This window comes from Pocillopora verrucosa, chromosome 3 (genome assembly GCF_036669915.1).
Source record: "Pocillopora verrucosa isolate sample1 chromosome 3, ASM3666991v2, whole genome shotgun sequence".
Classification (NCBI taxonomy): Eukaryota; Metazoa; Cnidaria; class Anthozoa; order Scleractinia; family Pocilloporidae; genus Pocillopora; species Pocillopora verrucosa.
The window spans coordinates 18757349-18783123 of NC_089314.1; the positions used below are offsets into that span (position 1 = coordinate 18757349).

Sequence of the window (25775 nt, forward strand, 5' to 3'; positions counted from 1 at the left end):
GTTGAGTTAGAAATCATCACAAAACGTCGCCGTTTGCATGGGAATCGCACGCGTCGGTTGACTCGATCTTAGAGAACTTCAAAGTAGTGCAGAGCTGAGCCCATCTGCGCCTCCTGTCTGTGATTTAGAGGTAAGACAGTTCTGAGTCTTAAGGTAAACTGTTTTCGAACTGCAGTTCTGTTAACTTGAATTTTGCATTAATAGCTTGCACGTATCGTTTTTCGCGATATATCAATTCGTACAGTTAAGACGTCGCAAAGTTTTCATGAAATTAAAGATTAAACCCTTACTAAAATGAAAAATGAGCCGGATGAGGGGAAGTATAGGAAATCTGTGTCTTTTGTGAGCTTGTTTACTCAACTTGAATGCCGAAATGAACGCCAAAATTGATTGCGAATATTTTAGCTTGTGCTTATGTCTTTACCCTTCTTGTTGCGAGTAAAACCTGGCTGGTCTCTTCTTCAAGGCAAAGCAAGTAAATTTGAATAAAGTTTGATCGAGGTAAAACCCAGACGAATAAGGCACGACCCGAAAAATTGATTGATTAATAAAAAAAAAATGCAAAAACTATACAACAGAGAAAAAAATCATGGGCGGAAGAAATGGACCGAATAAATAAGTCATGATTATCCAGGGTCATTTGTCAGTTTGGCAGTTATCTTTAACAGGCGATTTCGTCTTGCACGATATATTTCTTTTTAAGAGTTTCATGAAAAAATTTGCCTTGCGGCTTTTAAAACATGCCTGATAAGATAAAGTTTCAGACGTGACTGACCCAGGATTCGGAAGGACGAACTAAAAGAAAAAAAATTTGACCTGATACTTTGAGTAAGGTTTAACGAACAATTCTTTTCAAATTCCAAATAATGAATGCCTAATCTTAATCCATAATAATGTTTCCTGTTTATGTAAGATGACATCTTTCATTCTGACAATGGCAACTCGGGTATTCAAAACAGTGCGAACTTTCCGTTGGTTTTCAAAGCTCCCCAAAATGTGCTTACTTAGCATCCGGTTTGATGTTCAATCAATCGAAACAGCTTTGGTTGCAAATTGCTAATAAAAGGTATCGAACCCCGCCTCAACGGGTACACAACATCCCAATTTTTTTTTTTATTATTATTATTATTATTATTATTATTATTATTACTTTGTTGATACGTTTCTTTAGAGGCGTTCCCACGTATATGACTTTGTTAGTGTTCATATGATTTCTAAGTAAAATTTATACTACCCTTAACTGCATGGAAACACTCGTGAGCTTTGGGAAGAAGCAATTCGCGGAGAAGAATTAATCTCTCATACCGAGGAGGAGGATTGCGTTGTAGGTTATCCCCCACCTGCGTGACAAAATCTAATGACGCCATAACTTGCCATGATTTACATAAATTACGAATGTTGCAACTTTTTGAATGTGACACTTTTCCTCTACAACCGCTCATAGCTGAATTCTGGTCGTTCCGTGCCATCTACAAAGCGTTTTGATCGTTACGTTTCCGCTTGTTTGGTGAGAATTAGTGTAACTTATCTTAAATATTGTCATGTTTAGGTGAATAATTGAAAGTAAGTTGTTGGTCGAATCAGTTCTCCGAGCACACCGGAGCGTGCAACATTTACCTTCGCGTAACCATTTCCTTTTTAGAAAGTACTGTTATTTGGTTTTTACTCAACCCGCCTATAAACAAAAATCGATCATTTCTTTATGACAAGTGTCATTTCAAATTACTAAAAAAAAGTTTTTGTTTTGATTTCTCATCGTAGAGACAAATTCAGCTGGGAGCACTGCTGGACTCCTCAGAGAGGCCATGTTGCTTGTTTTCGTTCTTTGCAGTGTTCTGATCACAGCATCAGTAGAGGCGAGCAAGTAAGAGTGCATTTTAATAAGAGAACGTAACGCCTAGAGAAATATTGGCTTATTCAATTCCGATCATAACTTGAATAAATGCATAAGTTTACTTTGTGAGTTGACTCTATACTTGTACGTAAATCAAGCTATAATCTAACGAGGAAAAAAAATTTGCTTATTTAGCGCTATGTTCTGTAGGCTTAGAAATATTGATCCTGGAACAGAAGCCTTGAATCGAACAGTTCATTTGTGTAGAGCAACTTATACTTTTTTCGCAATGTCTAACAATCAATTCAAGTTTAGGAATGTTTCATGAAGGTCAGCTGTCGAAACAGCTCTAATGCTGACATTTAAACGGCAGCAGCTGTTGGAATATATTTAGCGCGTTTATGATATGATTTCCTCTAGAAAATTCTTAATTAGAACTTCCGGTATAATTTATATTGTACTTATTGTATTTATATTGAGACTTGTCGTGCGAATGTCACTTGCGTGCCAAATACATTTAAAGGTTGAGGTTTGCCAATATTAAAGTAGTTTAGGACTCTGTTCCTGTTTATAAATAGCCTCATCACAAGGGGTGTTTAGAGAATTCGAGAAGGTAGTGCAAACCCGAGAAACAGTAGAAGCGTTTGCATAACTTTCGACAAAAGTCCACTTTACAGTTGCGTGCTTAGTTGCCAATCCTTTAAACAGGAGTGAGGCTAAGGATGAGCTTGTTATGCTACAAACCATGCTGCTTCTCAAATTTTAATTACTTTGTTATCACGCTAACTAAATACCGCTCTCTATCACAACAAGGTCACCTTTAGCCTCATTTCAAATCAAAGGCTAGGCAACTGAGTACACAACTGTAAAATTGTCTATTGTGAGTGTTAAAGATGAGGGTATAAAAACAGCATAAGGTAGTCCTCTCTTTGTTTAAATTATTTTTCAAAAATAACTCAAAACAAAGAAAGCATGACATCACAACTGTGAATACAGACATACTCTCATATAAACACACCTATTGACCAATTGGAGCACTTGCACCATCTTCTGTATTTTATAACATTAATTAATCTAAGCCCCTTGTGTATCTGTAATGAAAACTTAGGAAACTCTTAAACCAAGCTTTCTGTTTTTAGAACTTAAAACTGCTCCTGCTCAGGTTTTTTTTTTTCCAAACTTCCATCTTGTTTAACTGAGTGTGCTGGTACATCTGAATCTATACCCTTAGGGTGATCAGTGAAAGGAACTTCAAGATTTAAGTGTCTTGTCCAATGCAAATAGCACAACAGTGCCCATGCTTTGGTGCGGGCTTGAACCTGCTTGTTTTCATCCAGAGTCAGTCCCATCGGCATGCATATTATAACCCTTTAACTCCCAGGATCTGATTGTTAATTCTCGCCTCTAACTGCTACACATTTCCTTGTAACTTAGTTGCAAGAATTTGGTGTTAGATCAAATGGAATGGATATTGTGGGGGAGAAGTTACATGTGAATCACTTCTGGGAGTTAAAGGGTTGAGACTTGCACTGCATGCAACTCTGTTAGTAAATCCCTATAGAAAAAAAAGTATATGCAAAGTCTGCAATGCTTCTCAACTTACCATGATAATATTTTTCAGTAGCTACTTTATCACTGCACCAAGTGTCTTCAGACCAGGGCAGCCATTTAAACTCAGAGTCTGGCTGAAGGATACTGTGACTGACCCAGTGAACATAACATGTGGTATCTTGGACCTCAAGCTCAAAACTGTGATTGCAAGCAATAGTGACACATTTGCTAATGGTCAGTTCAGTATTTACACATGTACCTCTGTTTATTCTTAAATTAAGAATAAATATTAAAATCAAAAATTTTTATAAATCTTTTTATGTTATTTTTGCAGGATCTAGTAAGGAAATTGCATTACAGGTACTCATGCATGATGCTTTTTGCTCTTATCAAAATTTTTTATCAATTTTGTTATGTGAGTATTGAGTCTTTACTTGTAGATTCACCTAAGTACGAATTTTAGTTTTACAAGAATTGCCTACCATCAGCTTTTTTTTTTTAATACTATATAGAAACAAAGTAGTGAATTATGTAAAATTTGTATCTTCCAGGTTCCCTATGGTGTTGCATCGACAACTGTTACATATACTTTGTCAGTCAATGGGACAGGTGGTACCAATTTCTCTGAAACAAAATATGTTCGCTTTATGGAAAAGGGTTTTAGCATTTACATTCAGACTGACAAAGCTGTGTACAAACCGGGACAAAAAGGTAACTTAGCTTATTATACACCTCTTTGATTTGCTCCTAGATCTAAAAAGTTATTTGGCTTGGTGATGGCCATCACTTCTTGTATGGTTAATTCTGTAATAATCTTCCTGAGAGGCCTTTTAAATTCTGTTGCCTTCAGAGAGGAGTCCTACGAGTATTAAGTAATACCTATCATTTTTTTATTTGGAAATTTGCTGTTACATGCATCTTAGGGACAGGTGATGTGTTGATTTCTGGGGAAAAAAGAGTGATATTTATTACCAATACCTTATAACTGGAATTGTATGGCCTTCAGAGTTAAATTGTAATAGAACTCCAGCAAGAGGGCCATTTAAAAGAAATTAAAGGAGGTGTATACAGTTAACCATGCTCAATTAAACCATAAATAAAACTGTTTCAGGGTATGGGGTACATGTAGATGTATATCCAGATATAAGCTACAAAAAATTATTTAGATGCAGAAGAAGATTGAATTTGTCATAATTTTATCCCTTTTTTTTTTCATTTTCAGTTCTCATGAGAATCTTTGGAGTGCATCCAGACTTAAAACTGTACACTGGCAATGTGAGTATAATGAACTTACACATGTATAATGATTATTTTCTCCAATAAGTGAACTATAAACAACTTTATTGAAAACAGCTTGCATTGTTGCAGTCACAATATATTTCAATTCATTGCAGTTAATATACATTAATGTTAATTTATCTAAAACCAAGAAAAATAGAAAATTAAACTACATTGTATACATGGCATATAATATTTTTGACCTAATTTATTATAAACCCCAAATTTCAAGTTGTAAGTGTCTCTTTAATTTGACTGAAATTTTAACAATTCATTTAATTTTTGTGTCTTTTCTATATTTTCTTAACAGCTGACTGTGGATATATTGGTGAGTCATTTGGATTATGGATTTTTTTCACTTAAGAAGTAAAAAAATATAGTCATACGTAAAGGCATGAACACATATGGTTGAAGTAATTAGTATTTATATATTTAATGTTTTCAAAGACTACATTTAAGGTAGTTTAAAAAGTTAAACTTACTTTTATTTTTGAAATTCCTTGCTTTAATCACAGGATCCCAATGGTAATAAGATGGCTCATTGGGTCAATGTTAACAGCCAGTCAGGTTTGGTAGTTTTTTTTTGTTTTTGTTTAGAAAATTTCTTTGCCTTTTACTAGTTTTTAGCAATCATCAGTGGGAATTGTTTACAATTACAATTTTTTTAAACATACGGATAACTTAGGCATGCTTAACAAAGATAAAGCATTTATTTAGCTAAATGGAAAAGTAAATAGGAGATTTGTATTTGATGATAAATAGATGATCCTGTTCTACTATTTTCAGGTGTCATCAAGAAGGAATTTCTCCTCTCCACTCAGCCAGTAGAGGGAAATTGGAAAATCTCTGTTACAGCTGCTAAGGTATTGGATACAAACAAATTGAATATAAAAAAGGAGTAAATTTTAGTTGTTCCTACAGTATGCTTGAGTAAGCCAGCCTGGAAAGTGTATACTTCCTATCTGTTATTCAATTCAAATATTGTTAAGGAATTTAAGTAATCAAGTCATGATTTTTCTTCAAAGTGCAGCACTGGAAAAAAATAGCACTATCTATGATTTGTGCATGGATTAATCACCCATTCAAAAACAAAACTACAGCCCTCTATTGATATAAAAACTGGAAAGAGAAGGAATTATTGTGATGTCTATTGAGTAGTTATAAGGTGAAGGGTATATTGGGGGCTACCTACACAGAGTCTAACCTGTATTTAGCAGCACTGAATTAAGCGATCACCATGTATTAAGCAGTCAGCTGCCTGCAAAGTACAGAATTTGTTTCCCCCCTGTAATTTTCACCTCCTTTAAGGGGTCACCTCTATTAAGTGGATCAAACAGTCACTGAAAGCAGGACCGCTCAAAAAGATCTGAGAATAATCTATCAAACAGTTTTTGATAGATTGATAGATTGATTTTCCATGGTTTCTCCCAAAATCAAAGTAAGTAATATTTTCAAGGTTCTGTACAGTAAGTGGTCAATTATGGCATTAGTGGCATTGTTTATTGTCTTTTATAATATCTCTAATCTATCTGTGGAATCCGTATTAAGCAATCACCACACCATTCCCTGTGGGTGACAGCTTGACACAGGTTCAACTGTACTTGAAATACTTCACCTGCAAGTCTGAAATATTTCCTATTTTTTTTGTGATTAGGACCAGAAAGCAGAACAAGTTATAGAAGTGAAGCCATATGGTTTGTACATGTTCTTCCTTTTAAAATCATTACAATTACATGAATTCTTCAAATTATAAATCCATCCTTCATGGATTTTTTCATCAAATGTACAATGAGTGTATTTTAAGCCTGTTTTAGTGTTGTTTCATTTACAGCAAATTACACAAACTCAAGATGATTTTATATGGTGTTTCTTCTGTGCCCCTTAACTTGGAGGTTAAGTTTGTAATTTTATCACCAAAAAAATAAAATGCAGCCATTCAGGACTGTAAAATTATAAACACTTAAAAATAATTGTGTATATTTTGCTTTTGTTTGTAGTGCTACCCAAATTTGAAGTGAAGGTGAACCTTCCAGATTATGCCCTTGAGAAAGACAAATATATCCATGGTTCTGTTGATGTCAAGTGAGTTCCTTACCTTAAAAGAACATCAGCAAATTTAAAGCTGCTGGAATTGAAATATTTTAGGGATAAGTATGTTCTAAACCAAAGTGGACCTGTTACCAGTTTGAAAATTGGCACCTTTCTCTTAGTATATATATACATGTAGATAGCTGGGTGCTGCATACTTTACTAAGCTCTATGACCTTCCCCCACCCACCACTCCCTCCCTGTTTCTACATTGACATCACTTAGCACATTTCTTTTGCATTAAGTAGCCCTTAAACTCAAAAGAGTGACCAGGAAGTAAATTCTTATCATCCTGGCCCCAGTTGTTCAAATGGCAGATAACGCTATCTGATGGATAAATATCGCTATCTGGTGGATAAGAGCTAACAAAATGTACCGCACTATCCATTGGATAAAGATTTATTAAATGGATGGCATTATCCACCCCTCAAACAACCAGGGCCTGATGCAGAGTGGTATTTAGAAGCAAGAAAATTGTAGACTAGAGGATGCAGCTCAATTGGACATCAAATTATTTGGGGCTTAAGTCCTAAGAAATATATGGTAAATAGCAAGTAGAATTACTTGATATCACAAATAAAAAGGCTAACACACACTTCATGAACATTATACTATTGGATCCAGTAAGTGCATTGAATAGTGATGTTTCAATCCTGATATTGTTATTTTTTCTTTTACTAAAGGTATACGTATGGAAAGGGAGCCAAAGGTCGGGCAAATATTCAGTTGTATTTCAACACATATTCCTGGCATCAAAAGAAGCTCACGTATGCTAAAGATGTTCCTGTAAGTACCAGGAAGTATTGTGAGAATTGCATGTACACTGTATGTCTATAAAAACTAACTGCTTTTATGTGTTCCAGGTTGTTGATGGCCGTGGAAAATTTTCATTCAGAATGAAGGATATTAATCAGTTATTCAAAAAGAGTTTTGATTATTACATGGATGAAAGCCTCCTCTATAAATATGGTTACAGAATGGAGGTCAATGCAACATTTTACGAGGATCTCACCGGAAAGAAAGCCGCTGGCCTAGGAAGCATTTCTTTTCATGAGATAGACGTGAAGTTACAATGGGCTGAATTCAATCCAGAGAACTTCAGACCAGGACTACCTTACACAGCTTTGGTAATAAATTGCTAAAACTTATCAGTCAGATCAAACTATATCTTGTTCCATTTTTGATGTTTGTCTGTTGGATGACTTTTTTTTTAAATACTTGATTATTTGTGGAGGTGTTTTTGATTTGGCTTTGTTTGTTTGATTTTTTTCTTCCCTCATGTCCTTGTTTTTTTGTTTTCTTTTTTTGTAATAACATTATGTTCAGTATGAACAAGCTCTACTTTTACCCTAGAGATAACCTGGGCAAATCAAAATGGAAATTGTTGGAAAATTTTGTTGTAGGATGAATCATGATCCATGGGGTAGCAGTCTGGATGGGGGAGATGCTTGCTTTTGCTTATTAAGAAATTTGTCCAGTAGGTTCTATCACAGCTTTCATTAGCCTGCTAAAATGAGCAGAGATCCATAAGTCAGCAAGTAGACAGCAGTCTGCTTGCAGTCTACTTGCCTTTCTTTGACCAAGAAATCGGTCCAGACCTAATAGCATGCTTCATCACAGCTTTCATTAGCCTGCGAGCAGTCTCTTATCATTGGTGCTGCAGGATTTACATTTCTCTGCCCACAGGAAGATTAGAGACAAATCGCAGTGAGGCTTACCAGGTAGTCTAGCTGGCACTAATAACCATATTAGAACCCTTACAGATGTCTTTCAAGGCCTCATACTTCCCAGTGGGTGAAGTAATGCCTGTGCTTAGTTGCTAATAATGGGAGCTACTTGCAGGGTAAGCTTTTATTTGATAATCAAGATACTGACTTTACTTCCCTGTGTATTGTGTTTAGGTTACTGCTGTGCAACCAAACAATGAACCACTCACTCCTAGTAGACTGCAAGAAATTCAGGGTAAAATCAAGCTAACAACAAAGTATCAATGGAATGACAAAGGGACTGAAGAATTTTTGCCACATTCAAGTGATGGAAGTTTTATCATTACAAAGGATGTTCCTTCCTCTGCATATTATGTATCTTTAAAGGTTTGTTAGAGGGCTTTCATTAAAAAAAGTAGTGCTAGGAAAATAGTACAAGGTAACTGGAGAATATCCTCCTTTTCTTAAAATAGAATAGTTTTTAATCCATGAAATATTTTTGCTCCCTCTCTCTTATCATAGGTCTAAGCAAGCGCATCATCTGACCAAATATACCCCAGCTAAAACTGGAGAATATCCAGTGAACCAGTGATATTCCCAAGTGATATTCAAAACCTTACATTCACTATGAGAAAGACATTCCTCTACAATTTCAAGAGCATTTTTCTGTTGTTACTAACAGGAGAATTAACATGTTTGTTTTTTCATTCAGTCTTACTAAAGAAAATTGAAAAGGAAACAATATCCCATAAAGGAAACATTTAAACCGTAAACAATTATTTTCCTGCGTGTTCCAAAAATACTTGAAGAACGATAAACACAATAGCATCCATTTGGTGGGAAAATGTGCTTGTATATAGGGGTGTTCTTCGATATTATCAATTCCTCGTAATTCACAGTCTTCCCCAAGCATCTCAGAACAGACCATGTCTGAAGACAAATATCCGAGCATATTTTTTGCGCCAAATGAAGGCTATTATTAATTTAGACTATGAAAATGTAGCTGGAGAATGAACACCCAGATATCATGGTCAGAAAATTGTTCGTTTTTCACTGGCTTGTTTGTTTCATTTTGTATCTATCACCATCAATTCAGTGAAGTCTGACTGAAGCAAACGTTAAGTGGACACAACATGTATTACAGTACACCAGCCAAGGTCATTATTTTGTCCCAATTCTGTCAGTAAAATGTTATGTGATAAATTCAGAATAATGCAATGACATTGACATATAGCCCACACACATGCAGTTATTTTCGCCATACGACCCTATGATATGGGTGATGTAAATTCAAAATTTTGAACTCTGGTACTGTGTATTTATTATTTTTTTCCATTTTGCAGGCAGAATATTACGAAGGTCTGAAAGGAACATGGGCATATTTGTCAGCTTCTAAGGCCAGCTCACCAAGCAAATCTTTCTTACAGTTATCAACAACCACACCTTCAGTGAAGGTTCCATCAGTTTTTCACTACAGTTATTTTAACTAAGTGACTTGAAAATACTAATTGTTTGGTTAGTCGTAGTGTACATGTAGTTGAAAGTAATTATGGATGTAGAATGATATTTTTTGAACCTATTTGGGCTGTAATGTATCAGATAACCTCAAACCTTTAGGGGACACTGAGTAGGCTGAATCAGAATATGCTTTATAAAATAATTCAAATAGTACGCGCGCTCTGATTGGCCATAAAACCATTTTACATGAGCGTATGTAAACACGGTTTTCGTTCCTCTTTCATTAGTTATTTTATAAAAGAAATGTAAAATGGTTTCCGTGTTTACATAGCCTGCTATAAACACGCGGGAGGTTGGGAGAACACTCGATAAGCTGGAAACCACTCCGCTTCGCGTCGTGGTTTCCTACGCTTATCTCGTGTTCTCCCAACCTCCCGCGTGTTTACATCAGGCTATGTAAACACGGACACCATTTTAAATTTCTTCAGTGTTCCTCTGAAGCATAAGTGGCCAGCATTTTCGCTAGCTTCTTCTATTTTAAGCGCCGGCTACCTAATAAGACGAAGCAGTGAAGTGCCTGTCTTGATCCAAAATAAAATTAAAACTTTGCTGGCAAGTGTTTTTCTATGGTTGGCCGCTAATGAAAAACTCTGTGGAGGAAACTGAATTTTGTTACTTACATATCAGTACATGAACACATACGTAAATTGATATTGGGAACGGAAAGGTGCTATTAATTCTCTCGATATACCTATTGAACAGTAATGTTTAAGCTCCATTTTGAGGCTGTTGTGAGTTTATATACTATTGTTTACAGGCTGGTGATGTAATAGCATTGGCCGTGGAGGCTACTTTCCAACTTTCAGAGTTGAGATATATGGTAGGTTAACTATCGTAATTGTTTATTAGACAGACTGGACCATAGCTGCATATATGTTAGAAACATATTTAGCGTGGTAAGATATGCGTTACCTCAACCAATCAGGTGCGTTACTAAGACGGATTGCTTTCTGAACTCTTGTGTTTTCCGACATTTAAAAAACTATTCAAGTGAGTGTTGTACGAAATCCGGAATTGCTCTGCTTTTTATTCACTCCGTTTTGTGATTGGTTCAAAAAAAATCTCGCCACCCTCTGATCCAATTAGATGCAAGACTAAAACTTATCGCGTCTTGGCCACTTGCGTTTTCCCGTGTTTCAAAGGGGTGGCTTGTTATTACTCTGGGCTTTCATTGGCTTATTTTGATATTGATCTTTGTTTTGATGGGCCGTTGTAATTGCACGGGCTTTAGTTATTGTGACAGCAGATCGACCTGAGCTTCAAGAACACATGTGTCGATTTGTTAAGTTGCTTGTGATCCCCAGCCTTCGCTCTCATTTTCTGAGAAGATATTTGAACTTTGGATTTGGTTTCTTGGCGTTCAATCGAAGTGTGCTCCATAGAGGTCATTTCATTTTCCTTTTTTCCCTATGGAACAGGTTTTGTCACGTGGCATGTGGGTTAAAACTGGTTCTCACATTGTGTCTCCTGGCTCCACCAAAGCGTCCTTCACCATCCAGTCCAAAACAGAAATGGCGCCTAGTGCTCGTCTGTTGGTTTACTGCATAAATCAAAGTGGGGAAATTGTTGTAGACAGTCTGAATATCGAAGTAGAGAATCCTTTCCAAAATGAAGTGAGGACCTTCTTTAGCTTGGTGTTCATCATCATCTTTATCTGCTTCTCTTTCCCTATTTCCTCTCCCTCTTCCTCTCTATCTTCTCCATCCTTTTTCTCCCCATCTTTATTTTCATCTGCTTCTGTGCATCTTCCGTCTCCTCTTCTTCTCTCTAATCTCATTTTTCTCCCTCTCCATCTCCATTTACACCTTCGTCTTGTTCTTCGTCTCCATCTCCAGGTTTCTGTGACAATCGACACCAACAATAGAGACAGCGTCGCTCCAGGTGACATGGTAACTATAAAAGGGAAAGCAACTCCAGGATCTTTCATTGCTTTCCGAGCGGTCGACAAGAGTGTACTTCTCATGAAGGAGGATACAGACCTGTCTGTTAAGAAGGTTCTAGAAGAGCTTCAAAGTTACGACTCAGCGCAAGTTTGGTATCCATTTTGGGACTGGGGCAGGCGAGGTAGACGTCGTAGAATGATCATGCCCTATCCCTCTTCAGGACGCAATGCGGCAGCAGTCTTTGAGGTATTTATGTGAAACTGAGGTAAAAGGACGAGACAAATGGAGAAACATGTTCCGGGAATAAATTTTTGTCACACTTTCGTTTGCTTTTGTTGCCGACGAATCGTGCCCGATTAATAATTTTTTCCATTTTTACGAAAAATAGAAGGGTAAAATTCCAACTTGACCATGTGAAAGTGGGTACATAGAAACAATAGCTTAGCTTACTCAGTTCACATATTTTAACTCAGGAGGGGTGTTTCTTGAGTGGTTCTGATTTGGGGGGAGATCTGTGGGGGTAATCAATTCTTGAATCAGCACCGATGTCATAACGCCCTTTCTTCGATGCCCGTTGGTTGTTTTACTTTGTAAAAGCTCTACTCGACTTGAGAGAGACCTCATATCGCATGTGGAACTGTAAGTTTTTGTGTGTTTGTTTGTTTATTTTTATCAGGGGTGGTACCTTGGGTTTCTTTCCATCCTCTCTCTTATAGTGTGACTAAAGATGCTCTTAAGTGGCCAGATATAAGACTAATAACACTTTTGTTGATGAGCAACCTCTCCTTGCTGCTGACACCTTTCATTTCTTACCCTCCCCTGCCCCCCCTTCAACTCACAAAAATTATCTGTACACCGTTTTTGTTTTCATTGGCAGAACTCTGGTCTCGTTGTTATCACTGACTATGAATTGCCAGGGGGCTTTGATGACCGAACGATAATGATGGCAGCAATGCCGGAAATGGAGTCAGGTGTGTAAGAATACATTTCGTGGTGTTTATTTGGAGTATTGCCATCTCGTGAGTTAATCTAGCTTAAATGTTTGTCAAAAAACTGCGAGTCTTCACCTCAGGGTTCTGTCAGACATTATTCAACGTTAATTGCTTTCCGGTTGATTTTTTGCGATATGGTGACAGATAATTTGGACACTGAGAACAATAAGATTCTATGATATATTTAAATAAGAGAGACCAGAGAGGGAGATCAAATTGATTAAAAAAGGTTTCGGAACACAGCAGACTCGTCAGTCTCATTTACGACAGTTCGTACAAATCTGGAAAGTCATGGATCTTGGGAGCTTATCATAGAATGGCATAAGAAAATGACTGATAACCATTTCTTTAAAAGGCAAAAAAGCCTCAAGTAACTAAAGCTTCAAACATGCTCGCTTTCACACTAGAATTGAGTGTCGAAAGTATTTCAGGATTATTATGACTGTGGTTTTGCTTTACTTCGCTTTGTGTTCGGTCTAGTAAACTCTCGCCAATTTTTCAACCAATCAGATTCAAAACTAAACCCAATCTGAACATTTCACGGAAAGTCAGAAAATTTTATTGGCTGAAACGAGTAAGAACCTTCAAACTGATTTCAAATAAAGAAAAAAAAAAGAAGGAATTAAAGGCTACATTAGCGTGGCTTTGACCACTTTTAAGGGGTTAAAAGCCACTAAGTATAGGAAATCGTATGAACGCGAGTGCATTTCGTGATTTATGGGCACGAGTGATGTTTTGAAAGTTCTCAAAATTGCACGAGCCGTAGGCGAGTGCAATTTGAGAACTTTCAAAACATCACGAGTGACCATAAATCACGAAATGCACGAGCAGGTTCATACGATTTTTTATTTATTATATTCTCGACAAAATTACTCCATCGCGCTACTCTGTTCGTGCTCGTATTCTTCCATTTTTGGGTTTACTTTTCGTTGAGTCGCCCATGTTTGCCAGACATTTAACCAGGTCTGTGTAGCTTTCAACGTGTTTTTGTTTTTCGCATTTTCTTTAAGTTGCTCAACGATGTTTTGGTTTGACAAAGCAAACCGGCTGTCAGCCATTTTTTTATAATTTGGTGTTCAAATTTGGCGCTTCCCCGGTGTTTCCATGGCAACTTCTTCGTATTGCACTCTATAACCTCTATTGCACTCTATAACCTATTTATGCATTCATCATTGACCAATCAGAAACGCGATATTTTGTTGAGTATATAATAAGGTTTTAAAACCTTAGTCGCGAACGTTGGAAAATTTTGTTTTGCGTTTAGTTTGCCTTATCACATCCATGTGCGACAATGGCTAATCATTTTTATGCGACAGGAGTTTGTATTGTTGTTGTTATTCAGTCGACTCTCTTTTGTATCACTTCATACATACGTGCTGCAGCTGATGAGGAAACTATGTTGAAAGCAAATAGTAACGGCGGTGGCGCGCCCAAGCTTGCTGAAGTGAAGCGCGTCAGAAGTCTGTTCCCTGAGACCTGGATCTGGTTGGAGTATGATGCCAAGTAAGTGACTTACGGTGTAAATAAATTTTGAACGGAGAGAGGAAATTGATTATTTCCCCTCTTAGTGGATGTTGTCGACCTGTTTAGGTAACGTGACGAATTGCTTGGGGTGAACTGCCTTTACGCTGGCAAACCTGTATTAAGCATTTAATTGTAGGAATAGCTTTTGACTTGTGAGACGCAATGTCCTGCCGATTTGAGTATCGGTGACTATTTAGAATAGTCACGATCTTGCGCTGTTCACGATAACGCGCCTGATAGTCAAAAAATTGAAGCCACCGGTACTTATAAGGTAAGGGATAATCGAGTATGCGAGGCGGTCATCTTTTTTATCTTTTGTGGCTAATCTATAGAAGTTGAATATTTGTTGCTCAGTAACCAAATTGCAAAAGAAAAAAACAAACAAAATAAAGCAGAAAAATGGAACAGAGGTTACACAAAAACACAAACACAAGCAAGTTAAAAAAGATTTTAAAACCAAGGGAAATGCTTCTTTGTTTGTGACTTTTTGACAACTGAGAACCTTCCGTCGTGAGCCTGTATAAAAAAATGTTTGTTAACGGTCTTTTTGGTATTAGTTCTGCCAACTGAGAACCCTCTGTCGTGAGCCTGTATAAAAATGTTCGTTTACGGTCTTTGTTAGTAGTTCTGCCAACTGAGAATCCTCTGTCGTGAGCCTGTATAAAAATGTTCGTTTACGGTCTTTGTTAGTAGTTCTGCCAACTGAGAATCCTCTGTCGTGAGCCTGTATAAAAATGTTCGTTTACGGCCTTTGTTAATAGTTCTGCCAACTGAGAACCCTCTGTTGTGAGCCTGTATAAAAATGTCTGTTTATGGTCTTTGTTATAAGTTCTGCCAATTGAGAACCCTCTGTCGCGAGCCTTTATAAATGTATTTTTATGTTTTTTTTGTCAGTTCTGCAGGCGAGGTTGAATTTCAGCGGGCTGTCCCTGATACACTAACCACATGGGTAACCAGTGCTTTTGCTGTGTCCAACGTTACCGGTCTCGGTGTTGGAGAACTTAAACCACAGGTTAGTGTTACTTTTTGAGGGTGATTGCTTAACTCATTACACCCTAACATCAAAATTCATATTTTCCGAACTGTTTTCTATAAATTTTCTATGGTACTCCTTGACAAGGACAATTTGTTTAACAATCAAGGGCTTCTTAAGCTGAAGATTATTTCTTAAATTTTTATAATTTTTTTTTCTGTTTGATTCAGCAGCGATACTGCAAAGAGAGTTCAGATAATAATTACTCTTAGGGGTTAAAAGATCCACACATTGCCCTGGAGCTACGCCTCTATTCCCTATTCAGAGCGCTTTGGTAGCTTTTGGCTAATAAGCTCGTAGGTCAATCCTGTAGCTGTTTAATCCGGTTGAATGAAAACCTTGATTTTAAATGCAGCGTATCTATTTCTAATATTTCTCTTAATGGTACAAGTCATTATATTTTTCAACCTGTTTTTGAAGGGGTTCTATTTTTCTGGCCATTAGGTGAAAGTGTTTCAGTCGTTCTTCGTATCTTTGAATCTTCCATACTCTGTTGTTCGAGGCGAAGAGCTCGCTCTGCAGGTCACTGTCTTCAATTATGAGGCTGAGAAACAGCTGGTAAGTTAAACAAGTTACTAAATAGTTATTGAAAATGGGTTATGAAAGAGTAATGAACGATTAGCGAACGAATTACGAACGATTAACGAACGAGTAACGGACGATTAACGAACGAGTAACGAACTTGTAACGAACGAGTGACGGACGATAACGAACAATTAACGAACGAGTGACGGACGATTAACGAACGAGTAACGGGCGATTAACGAACGAGTAACGGACGATTAACGAACGAGTAACGGACGATTAACGAACGAGTAACGAACGATTAACGAACGAGTTATGGACGAGTCACACACGAGTAACGGACGATTAACAAACGAGTTACGAACGATTAACGAATGAGTAACGAACGATTAGCAAACGAGTAACTAACGAGGAACGAACGAGAAACAAACCAAGAAGTGAGAAGTGACGATTGACAAAACCTTAACCTGTCCTCGCGTTTGTTGTTGTTGATGATTTTTCTTTGGGAAGCCGTGTTTGCACCTTTTGTAATCGTAGGATTATTTGAACTGGTCAATTTTCACAGTGTAGGTCTTGTGTGTATGTTTGATTTAATCACTGAAGCCACATTGTCGTGAAGGCTACAGATAGAAGAATTTTATAACTTGATAGGATCTTTTCCGTTGTAGAACCAATCGAAAGTTTTGTCCCTTGAATAAAGGAACCCCTTCTAGAGGCCAAAAAGAGAGGCTCTACAGAGAGGCCCAAAGGAGAGGCCTAAAAGAGAGGTTGCATATTCTCTAATGTAGTCGTCAACTCAATGACTTTTTCTGTTTTCTGCCAAGGTCACAGTGACACTGAAAGCTTCCAAAGACTGGGCTATCATAGATGAAGTAAACAGCCTTGGGCTAAGGGGGCAAAGCTCCGTAAACAAGGATTATGTCGACAAAGCAATGGACCTTTCAGTGGAGATTGAGGTTGGGGCCGGTGAAGGAAAAGCTGTGTCGTTCCCCGTGGTCCCGAAAACATTGGGTCAGGTACCAATTGAAGTTCGAGCTCAATCTGTGTCCAACGCTGATGCTGTTAAAAGGAACTTGTTAGTAGAGGTAATGATGCAAACAGTTGTGGAAAATTGTTTCTATTCATGGAAATTGTGATGCGAAATCTAAGAAACTTGTAATGGTAACAGGACCGAAAAGAGGAGAATTAAGTTTGTCACCATGCGATCAATGACATGACGTCTTCACTTTAAAAGTGTGATATTTGAAATGTAACTACTTTTTCAAAAGATAATATGGTTTTATCAATTTAGTTGATAACAGAAATTGACCGCCGTTAAGAGTTTGTAAGCTGACGTTTCGATTGCTAAACCTTTGTCAGAGCGAAAGACGAAGGGCTCAACGTTCGAAACGTCACGTTTAGAAACTCTTTATGGTGGCCGACTTACATTATCAACTCAGTCGTTAAAATCTAATTATCATGTAACACCCTCTACCGACTGCGACGCAGCACCACAGTTTCTGTAGAAACTAACCCCCGTTATTTCTTTTCTCACAGCCAGAGGGAGTGCCACAGGAATATTCCATCAGCGTGTTATTGGATCTTAACTCCAGTATGTAAAACCTTTCTTAAAGCCAGTTGTATTGTTGCTCTCTGTCAGTTACCACTTGCCAAATGTTTTACAGCTCATATTGGTGTTGTAACATGGATCGACTGTTTTGTGTGCTCTTTGCAGCCTCAAGTCTTACACGCACACTGGATCTGAGTGTACCAAAGAACACCGTCAAGGGATCTGCGACAGCCACAGTGTCCATCATGGGTAAGTGTTGTCATCGAGATCAATTTTCATTGATTGATGCCGAGATGAATGATGAATGATTGCTTTCTGAGTTTGTTGTCGGTTCTTTTATGTCTTTCTCTCTTACTGAGCTAAGATTTTTTATTTTCCCTTAGTTGAACGTAGCCTGTTGCAGGCATTTAGGTAATGAAACTGAGCGAAATAGTGAACAGCGCGATAGTAGCGGCAGCGCGAAAACAAGAGAGGTCTGGGTTTAGTCGTTCATTACACAACGCGATCCAGACCTCCCTCCTCTCTCACTCCTCCGATAGTATATCGCCTTTTATCATCGCGCTTCGTTGTACGACAGGCTAGTGTTACGTAGTTTTCACGCGCAAAAAAATGTATATATCTTTGCAAAACTTCACTTCAGTTTCACCTTTTTTGATTTTTCTTAGACTGGTTAGAGTAGAATTGAAAAAATCTTGGACGTTCTAGTAGCGGAGGGACGGAGTCACTCGCCCACATTCTACTCCATGTAAAAACTTGTAGACTTCGAGCACCACGAAACACTTCCGTTGTGGTTTACGTCCTGTTGTAACACTCCTACATTTCTTTTCTCCAGGTGACATTCTTGGATCGTCTCTGAACAACCTGGATAAGTTGCTGCGCATGCCCTATGGTTGCGGTGAACAGAACATGATTAATTTCGCTCCAAACATTTACGTCATGAAATACCTGAAGACAGTTAACCAACTTACGGATCAAATGGAACGGAAAGCCAAAAATTTTATGATCTCAGGTTAGTGCTGAAAACTTTCCAAGCAAACAACGTTTTTAGCCCTTGTCCGAATATTGAAACAGACCTGAAAACCAGGTACTTAAGGGATTACTGACGTGGTATTCAGGATGTTGTTAGTCACTCTCTGTTACATTCGCACAATTATACAACAAACAGTGCCTTTTGGTTGTCCTGCGAGCGAACTCTGTTAAAGTTCTTTTATTTTCCTGTAATTTGATTGGTTACTTTAAGCAAGCCTTGAAATCTGATTGGTTGCTGTGTTTAGTAAAGCTTTCTCGTTGGTTAGGGAACAAAAATGCGATTTAGCGCAAAAAAATGGTGCGATTTGTGAACGTATCACACCAATGAGGACCAATCGTATTGCAAGGATCACCATTGATTTCAAAATAGATGTAATAAATAGTGTAATCTTTTCCCATAAAACGCCAAAAAGCGACCTCGAGCATTCCTCAGCCATATTGATGGAGCAAGTCTGGGCAGTGATAGCGCAAATGATTTGACTGCATCGTTTGCAGTTCTTACTTGTTCCTTTTCACAGGATATCAACGTGAACAAACCTATCGTCATCGTGACGGCTCATACAGCGCTTTCGGTGAACGTGATTTATCTGGAAGCATGTGGTAAGAACGTGGAGTGACAATGTTGCACTTCAAGCAAGGATGATATCAATGAGAGGGGATTTAAACACAAAGTAGAACTTACATAAGATAGAGTAAAGGGAATTTGTAAGTTAAGGGATAATTTCAATTATTCATTCTATTCCAAGAAAACCGAGGCGAACTTTTCGAGGGAGATATTTAACAATATTTATCATTGCGCAAGAACATCACATATCGGCATCCCTATCCTCGTAATATGCGGGAAGTTTGTCACCACAGATATAGGTAAACGGCCTGATCTACCGCAAGTCTCCTATAGCTCGGTGATAAAGCATCCGAGGTACTAATCGGAAGGTCGTAGGTTCGACTCTTATCGGGAACACTCGGTAGAGCATCCGAAGTACAAATTGGAAGGTAGCAGGTTCGAATCGTATTGGGATTACTTGCAGTTCTTTTTCCGAGTATGCCAGTGTTATTCACTGAATGACGTCATCTTTTACTTTCAATTTTCAACAGGATCTTTTTTTCCTTCCCTAAGGATACTTAAAAAGCTTGTTTCCTCCATACAATTAAACCTTGTTGTTTCTCCTTCCCCATTAGGCTGACAGCATTTGTAGCAAAGTCTTTTGCGCAAGCACGCACGTTTATACCTGAATACATCGATGACGAGTTCTTAGAAGAAAGCTTGGAATGGATGTCACGTCAGACAAACATTGACAAATCCTTCAGGAAAGTTGGAAAAGTTCACAGCTCTGTTCTGAAGGTAATGTGTTTTGTTAACCGCCAATCAGGTCAGAATCGATGATCATGCGGCAATACTTGCCTATTTCCTTTTTCTTGTAGGGAGGTCAAACTGGTGCAATCTCACTCACGGCTTACGTCCTTGTTGCTTTGGCTGAGGCGAACTCAAAGTCACAGGTAAGATTATTTTGAATTTATATTCCCCACTCCCCACCCGTTCCGAATTGATCAGGGTTTCTTCAGGTCCTGGAAAAGCTGAAAAGTCCTGGAAGTTTATTTTAACTTTTTCCAGGGCTGGAAAGTCTCCGAAAAAGACTACAGGTCCTAAAACGTCTTGTAGATCTACTTAACTCAACCAATAAAGTTTTCAGAATTTACGTTAAAAAAATATACATGTATACCGGCGAATTGATTTTGAAATACTGGGAATGAAAGGTTTTAAGGTGAAATTTGGAGTCCTGGAAAATCGATCCGAGTCGTGGAAAAGATCCTGGAAAAGTCCTGAAATTTGTTTCGGAAATAGGGTGCGAACCCTGTTAATGTATTTCTTTTACGGTGGAAGGGCGGGGAGAAGATGACAAAATACATCGAGGTAGGGAAGGGTAAAGAGAGATTGTGTTCACCGTTGTATTAGTTATAATGTGCATCGTAATTACAAATAGGATGCTTTGCCCATAAATTAGCTCTTCTTTAAAATGAGGATAATTGTATTAGAAAATTACGAAAGCGCGAAAAGTTAACGTTACATACTTCTTTGTGGAGATGACTTTACTGTGAAAAGATTATTATTCGCGAAGGGTATAGTTGTTATAAGTGAAATGTTGTAGTAAGGTCCAACGTACTCCCCGTCCTACCCTCATTATTGAAGCGAGCTCCTAATTTCACCCCCCTGTAGTAGCGTAACCAGCGGTTTCCTGAGAGTTTTTATCGGCGAAGGCTCGTGTACAATGAAGAAGAAAAACGTTTTGGCATGCAGTGTTTTCCGCGACTTAATTACTTTGATCGAGCACAGTTAACCGACTAATTTTGTAATGAAGAGTGTTTGGAGGGCGTCAAAAGAGCATGCCTTAAATTCCGAGTTTTAAATATCTTTAAAGGTGACCCATTTTGATTTCAGACTGTTATTAACGCCAAGAATGGAGCCATAAGTTTCTTGGAAGGCAAGGTTCAAGCTATGTCAAGTGATATACAAGACGCTTACACGTTAGCAATCACCGCATACGCCCTGGGGCTGGTCGGCAGCGCCACGAAGTGGAAAGCACTCACGGAACTGCGAAAATTGGCCGTAGAAAGAGGTATAAGTTGAGCATGCGCAGAGGTCGTAAACGTAAACGTAAACGGACAAGGGAAGTGAAGAATGCCAAGGGAAAGAGAGCGGAATCTGTGAAACCAAGCCTACAAAGCACCTTTTCCATAGAAGGCTTCCTTTGTCTTAAGTGCAGGAGACATGGCGGTCTAATGGTTAGAGTGGTAGGGAGGGGGGGGGGGGTCTACGATGAACTTGCAGCCATCCAGGGGGGAGGAACAGTACGCTTCATGCTAATTGAATCGGAATAAGCCCGGCATGAAAGATCCAGAAGGGTTATTTATGTTGTAATCGAAAGTTTCTTCCCATGCGGAAAATTCTAGGCACCTTTCAAGCCGTGCATCGATCAGCAGCAAACGTCTGCTTAGCCTGTTAGATTACAACTTTTTGAGGTCATGAAATTTGATACACTCTTCATATTCCACACCATGAATTTCAGATGGTCTTATTTACTGGCAAGAAAAACCGGAAGGCAACAAACCAAACGACAATCCGTGGTGGCACCCATATTACCGTCCGCGATCAGCTGACATAGAAATCACTGCTTACGCTTTGCTAGCTTTCACACTCAACAAGGATATAAGCGTTGGTCTGCCCATCTCCCGCTGGTTATCTCAGCAGAGAAACTCGCTCGGAGGATACTCGTCAACTCAGGTGTGGTGCAGTTTTTATAGTTTTTTTTGCTTTTTTTTTTTAAGATCAATTGAGTTTATGGAGCAATTTTCAATTGAATGTTGAAAGTAATCCGGAATTGTTTCGCTTTAGCTTAACTTTGTTCTGTGATTGGTCCAAAAACACTCCCACCATCCTCTCAGCCAAAAAGGTACAAAATTGAAAACAATAGCGACTTGGTCATTCACTGGCGTTTCCCGCGCCTCAAAGAATATCCTTGTTTTCATTTTGAGTTCTCTTTGGCAAACAGTTTTGTTAGCCTTTGTTCTGATTGGATATTAGATGACAGATAGCTGATGAGGCCCGTTAGGCCGAGTTGGCTATAATCATCTCATATTCCACAAACGTTGGTGGAATGATGTGTTCATGAAAAACGCCCCAAAATATGGACAAGTCTTCCCAAATTGTTTTTGTAAGAATCGCGCACCAAATTTGTAGAGCATGGTATAATGGCTCATAACCCATGATGGCTAAGCCAATGAAAGCTCGGGAATTGCATCATCCAATGATCCAGTTTTTAATAACTGTAATTATAACGTATCTTCTTTCAGGACACGGTGATTGGACTCCAGGCCCTCTCGGAGTTCGCCGAGTTAATTTATGCCCCTGATATCGACTTCACAGTTCGTTTGAGTCTTACTGGGGATCCGTTCTTCAGCAAAACTGTAACTGTCAATCAACAAAACTCCATGGTGCTACAATTAGTAGAGGTAACGTCGTAATTTCTTCTTGAATCAAAACATATTTATGTGTGTTATTTATCGGGCGGGAGGTCCGTATGGGAAAACTTTGTTCGAGGTCTCGTGTGCGGCTCGAAGCCGAAGACTGAGCGCCTTACTCGAGAACTAGGGCAAAGTTGTCTCGCATACGGACCAACATAGAGCGGTAAATAACTTATTTTGATAACTTATTGTAGATTGTGAAACATGCAGAGTTAGTCCATACAATTTGGGAAAGGTTTTACTTAAAATTTTGTTGTGAACAGATTCCAGATGTGGCTGCAGCGGGCTCTCTGAAAGTATCGGCAGATGGTCGTGGAGTAGGAATGTTACAGGTTAGACTCAACTGGTTTACAGTACTGCAATGAAAGCGTTCGATAGTCTGAACATTTAAGGCTAGAGGCTTGAGAATTTGTTTTGGTCATTTAGTTTCTTCGGAGATAGGAATGTTTCAAGGCGGCATCCTTAGAAAAAAAAAACCACGAGCCTCGAACACAAGCTCATCAGGCTTATTCTTTAAATTCCTAGAAATAATCCAAATCTTTCTTCTTCTCACGTTTTACAATGCACCATCTGGGAGAAAATCGACCAAAGGAGACGCATGTTAGTTAAGGGCTGATATCTTGATAACACATGAAATTCTCTTCGCTAATGTATCGCAGCTTGAAAGGAAAATAGAAAATTAGATTGTGTAACGACAGCTACGAAGGAGACTATATAACTGTATGACCGATGATAACTTTAGTATTCCCCTACAGGTGGGTGTCACTTATAACGTGGACAAAGCCCCTGACGAAAACTCGTTTGATTTCCTCTTGGAAGTCATCCGGGAAACTGATTATGAGATCGAAGTGCAAGCGTGTTCCAAGTGGACTGAGAACGATCAGAGCTCGGGTATGGCGGTTATGGATGTCGGGATTCCTTCAGGATTTGAATTAGACCAGAATAGTGTCGATAAGGTGAGACCTTCCATTATGAGTTTGACGAGGTGCTATTTTTCTTTATCAAAATGATACGGTTAATTGTTTATGAGTTAAAAAGAAAACCGTCTTTGGCTATAAGTCTGTTATAAGTCTAAGGTGGGGGGGGGGGGGGGGTGTGTGTGAGGATTTTGATTGTGTTACAATAAAATTGACCTGATAAGGCTCTCTGCTATTCTAATGAACCCCCCCCCCCATTTACAACCAATCTTCTACAGTTCCCCCCTTTAAACTCTGTCAGAGACGATTGATACCTTGCTCCGTTCCCCTAGAAAACCATGTGATCCCTTCCAAAATAATTCGACCCCGCCCCCTCCCTCCCCTCCCCGGCGCTAAATATTGACTGGTCCCTATCAACCTGGTAGGCTGGTAGCGAAGATAGCGGTCTGGGTCAAAAAAGGAGTTAATATTACTTACCTGTGCGCCGGTTTCTCTGCAGATTATGTCGAACCCATCTCTGAAGCTGAAGCGTGTCGAGACGGAAGATCGCAAAGTGCTTTTCTACTTTGACGAGGTGACTTACACTAGGTTACAGTTCATGATAACAATTTTTGAAGGTGTTGTTACTTTGTTTAAAGTATTGAGATTACCATGTTTGATGTGTGAGTCACAGCTTCATGAAAGTGACTCATTCGACGACACGGATTTTGAACAAACATTCCATTGTCTTAATGTGTGTGGATGAGCTGCAAAAGAGTTGGCCAAACCATGTAGCTGATTAACAAACCTTTCTTTTGAATTACAGATCCCTTCAAGTCGAAAGGTGTGCGTGAAAGTGTTGTTTCAGCGTGCTTTTGACGTAGGAAAACCTCAGCCCTCTTCAGCATCCGTTTACAGCTACTACGAGCCAGGTACGAGATGATATTCGCAATAAAAATGATTTGTTTCTCTCTTATCATAGTTACTTTAATGCGCTTCCGTGATGTGGCCTTAACAAACATGGGATTTAGTCACCAAATTTAGTGTGGTTCAACACTGACTAACCCTCGGACCCTTAACCCTTTAACTCCCATGAATGACCAAGACAGAATTTCTCCTCCCAATATCCTTACAATATCAAGTACACAAGTGATGAGAATAAGAAAAAAAATTATTTAGGAGATTATTAGTTGATCCTATACCAAATTCTCCGAACTAACATCATAAGAATTGTATGGCAGACAGTTGAGAGAATTACTGATGAAATCTTGGGAGCGAAAGGATTAAGAGTGCCTAGCACATAATTTCTCCTTACGGTATAAGCCCTCAATCAAACAGTAAGGTCTTGAGAATGAAGAAATGATCGCCACTCAAAGAAGCTCCTGATTGATAAACGAATTCTCCTTGTTTCTAGCCCAGGAAATGTATATAGAACAGTATGAAGAATATGCGCACTGATGTTCGATTGTTAAGGGTTTAGGAACCGGTCCCTTTCTTATGTAGAAGGAGGGGAAGGAAATTTTGAAAAGATCGAAATTTCTATGAGCCTTCAGACATGTAAATGGCAAGTGACCCTCTCCCCCCCCCCCCCCATCATCATTCAATATTTACGCGATGACCCCTCGGTCACCTCATATCTCCTCTTATATGCCTTGTAATTATTAAAATAAATTCACGTACAACCATAAGTTGATTTTCCAATGATTTTCCTTCAGTTGTAAAAGGAATACTTTCTTGTTGTTATTTCGTGTTTAATCACTTATTGGGTTATTGATATGACAAGCATTTTGTCAAAGGAAAATTCAGTCGCACCAAATATTAAAGCAGGTGGATTTGGATTGTTTATATACTAAAAATCTGGGACAACGAAGGAATTTTGAGTGCAAGCAGTATATCTGTGAAATAAAAATCACACTTTATAACTTTTGTATATTCACAGTCATTAAAAATCACTAAGTTGTACAAAATAGTGGTTAAACAAAAGAAAACAATTGAATTAACACAATAATTGTACGATTTAGCATCACTTTTTCACATATTTTGTTTACACTCTACTATTTACCTGTTTTACCTACTTTGGGCAATGGACCATTTTAAAATGTTCTTCTTTATAAGAAGTTAAATAGCCTCCCCCCCTCTTGCCAATCTGAAACCCCCCCTTCTTTTTCGTCTTGTAATTCTCGCTTGTGTACATTCGCGAGCTACTCTTCCACTCCCAGCCGTCAGAAGGGTACCATGTCACCCCCCAATCTCATCACATTATCCAGAAAACAGGTGAGATAAGATAGAGAAACTGTAACAGGTATTGTTATGGCACCAAATTCTCGTAACAAATTTTCAAGGAAATAT

General features: G+C 38.5%; 1 protein-coding gene across 3 annotated transcripts in view; it reads left to right on the top strand.

The window, feature by feature from the left end:
• The window catches only part of LOC131794146 (CD109 antigen), a 26628-nt gene continuing 853 nt past the window's right edge, over nucleotides 1–25775 (top strand). The window contains exons 1-36 of one of the 3 annotated variants that reach the window (XM_066163093.1): nucleotides 1–130; nucleotides 1762–1864; nucleotides 3456–3619; nucleotides 3720–3745; nucleotides 3937–4096; nucleotides 4608–4660; nucleotides 4974–4991; nucleotides 5179–5230; nucleotides 5450–5526; nucleotides 6318–6357; nucleotides 6661–6745; nucleotides 7435–7537; nucleotides 7615–7878; nucleotides 8653–8844; nucleotides 9801–9911; nucleotides 10733–10795; nucleotides 11394–11588; nucleotides 11811–12104; nucleotides 12736–12829; nucleotides 14233–14353; nucleotides 15269–15386; nucleotides 15852–15965; nucleotides 16757–17017; nucleotides 17469–17523; nucleotides 17647–17730; nucleotides 18314–18490; nucleotides 19029–19110; nucleotides 19690–19852; nucleotides 19933–20007; nucleotides 20948–21125; nucleotides 21576–21790; nucleotides 22360–22518; nucleotides 22794–22862; nucleotides 23286–23486; nucleotides 23947–24021; nucleotides 24253–24358. In XM_066163093.1, coding sequence (XP_066019190.1) covers nucleotides 1806–1864; nucleotides 3456–3619; nucleotides 3720–3745; nucleotides 3937–4096; nucleotides 4608–4660; nucleotides 4974–4991; nucleotides 5179–5230; nucleotides 5450–5526; nucleotides 6318–6357; nucleotides 6661–6745; nucleotides 7435–7537; nucleotides 7615–7878; nucleotides 8653–8844; nucleotides 9801–9911; nucleotides 10733–10795; nucleotides 11394–11588; nucleotides 11811–12104; nucleotides 12736–12829; nucleotides 14233–14353; nucleotides 15269–15386; nucleotides 15852–15965; nucleotides 16757–17017; nucleotides 17469–17523; nucleotides 17647–17730; nucleotides 18314–18490; nucleotides 19029–19110; nucleotides 19690–19852; nucleotides 19933–20007; nucleotides 20948–21125; nucleotides 21576–21790; nucleotides 22360–22518; nucleotides 22794–22862; nucleotides 23286–23486; nucleotides 23947–24021; nucleotides 24253–24358 — 4303 coding nt within the window. In that variant the 5' untranslated portion in view covers nucleotides 1–130; nucleotides 1762–1805. Of the gene's footprint in view, nucleotides 131–1349; nucleotides 1508–1761; nucleotides 1865–3455; nucleotides 3620–3719; nucleotides 3746–3936; nucleotides 4097–4607; nucleotides 4661–4973; nucleotides 4992–5178; nucleotides 5231–5449; nucleotides 5527–6317; nucleotides 6358–6660; nucleotides 6746–7434; nucleotides 7538–7614; nucleotides 7879–8652; nucleotides 8845–9800; nucleotides 9912–10732; nucleotides 10796–11393; nucleotides 11589–11810; nucleotides 12105–12735; nucleotides 12830–14232; nucleotides 14354–15268; nucleotides 15387–15851; nucleotides 15966–16756; nucleotides 17018–17468; nucleotides 17524–17646; nucleotides 17731–18313; nucleotides 18491–19028; nucleotides 19111–19689; nucleotides 19853–19932; nucleotides 20008–20947; nucleotides 21126–21575; nucleotides 21791–22359; nucleotides 22519–22793; nucleotides 22863–23285; nucleotides 23487–23946; nucleotides 24022–24252; nucleotides 24359–25775 lie in introns of those variants that run through there. The other 2 variants (XM_066163092.1, XM_066163094.1) reach the window with 2 other exon arrangements.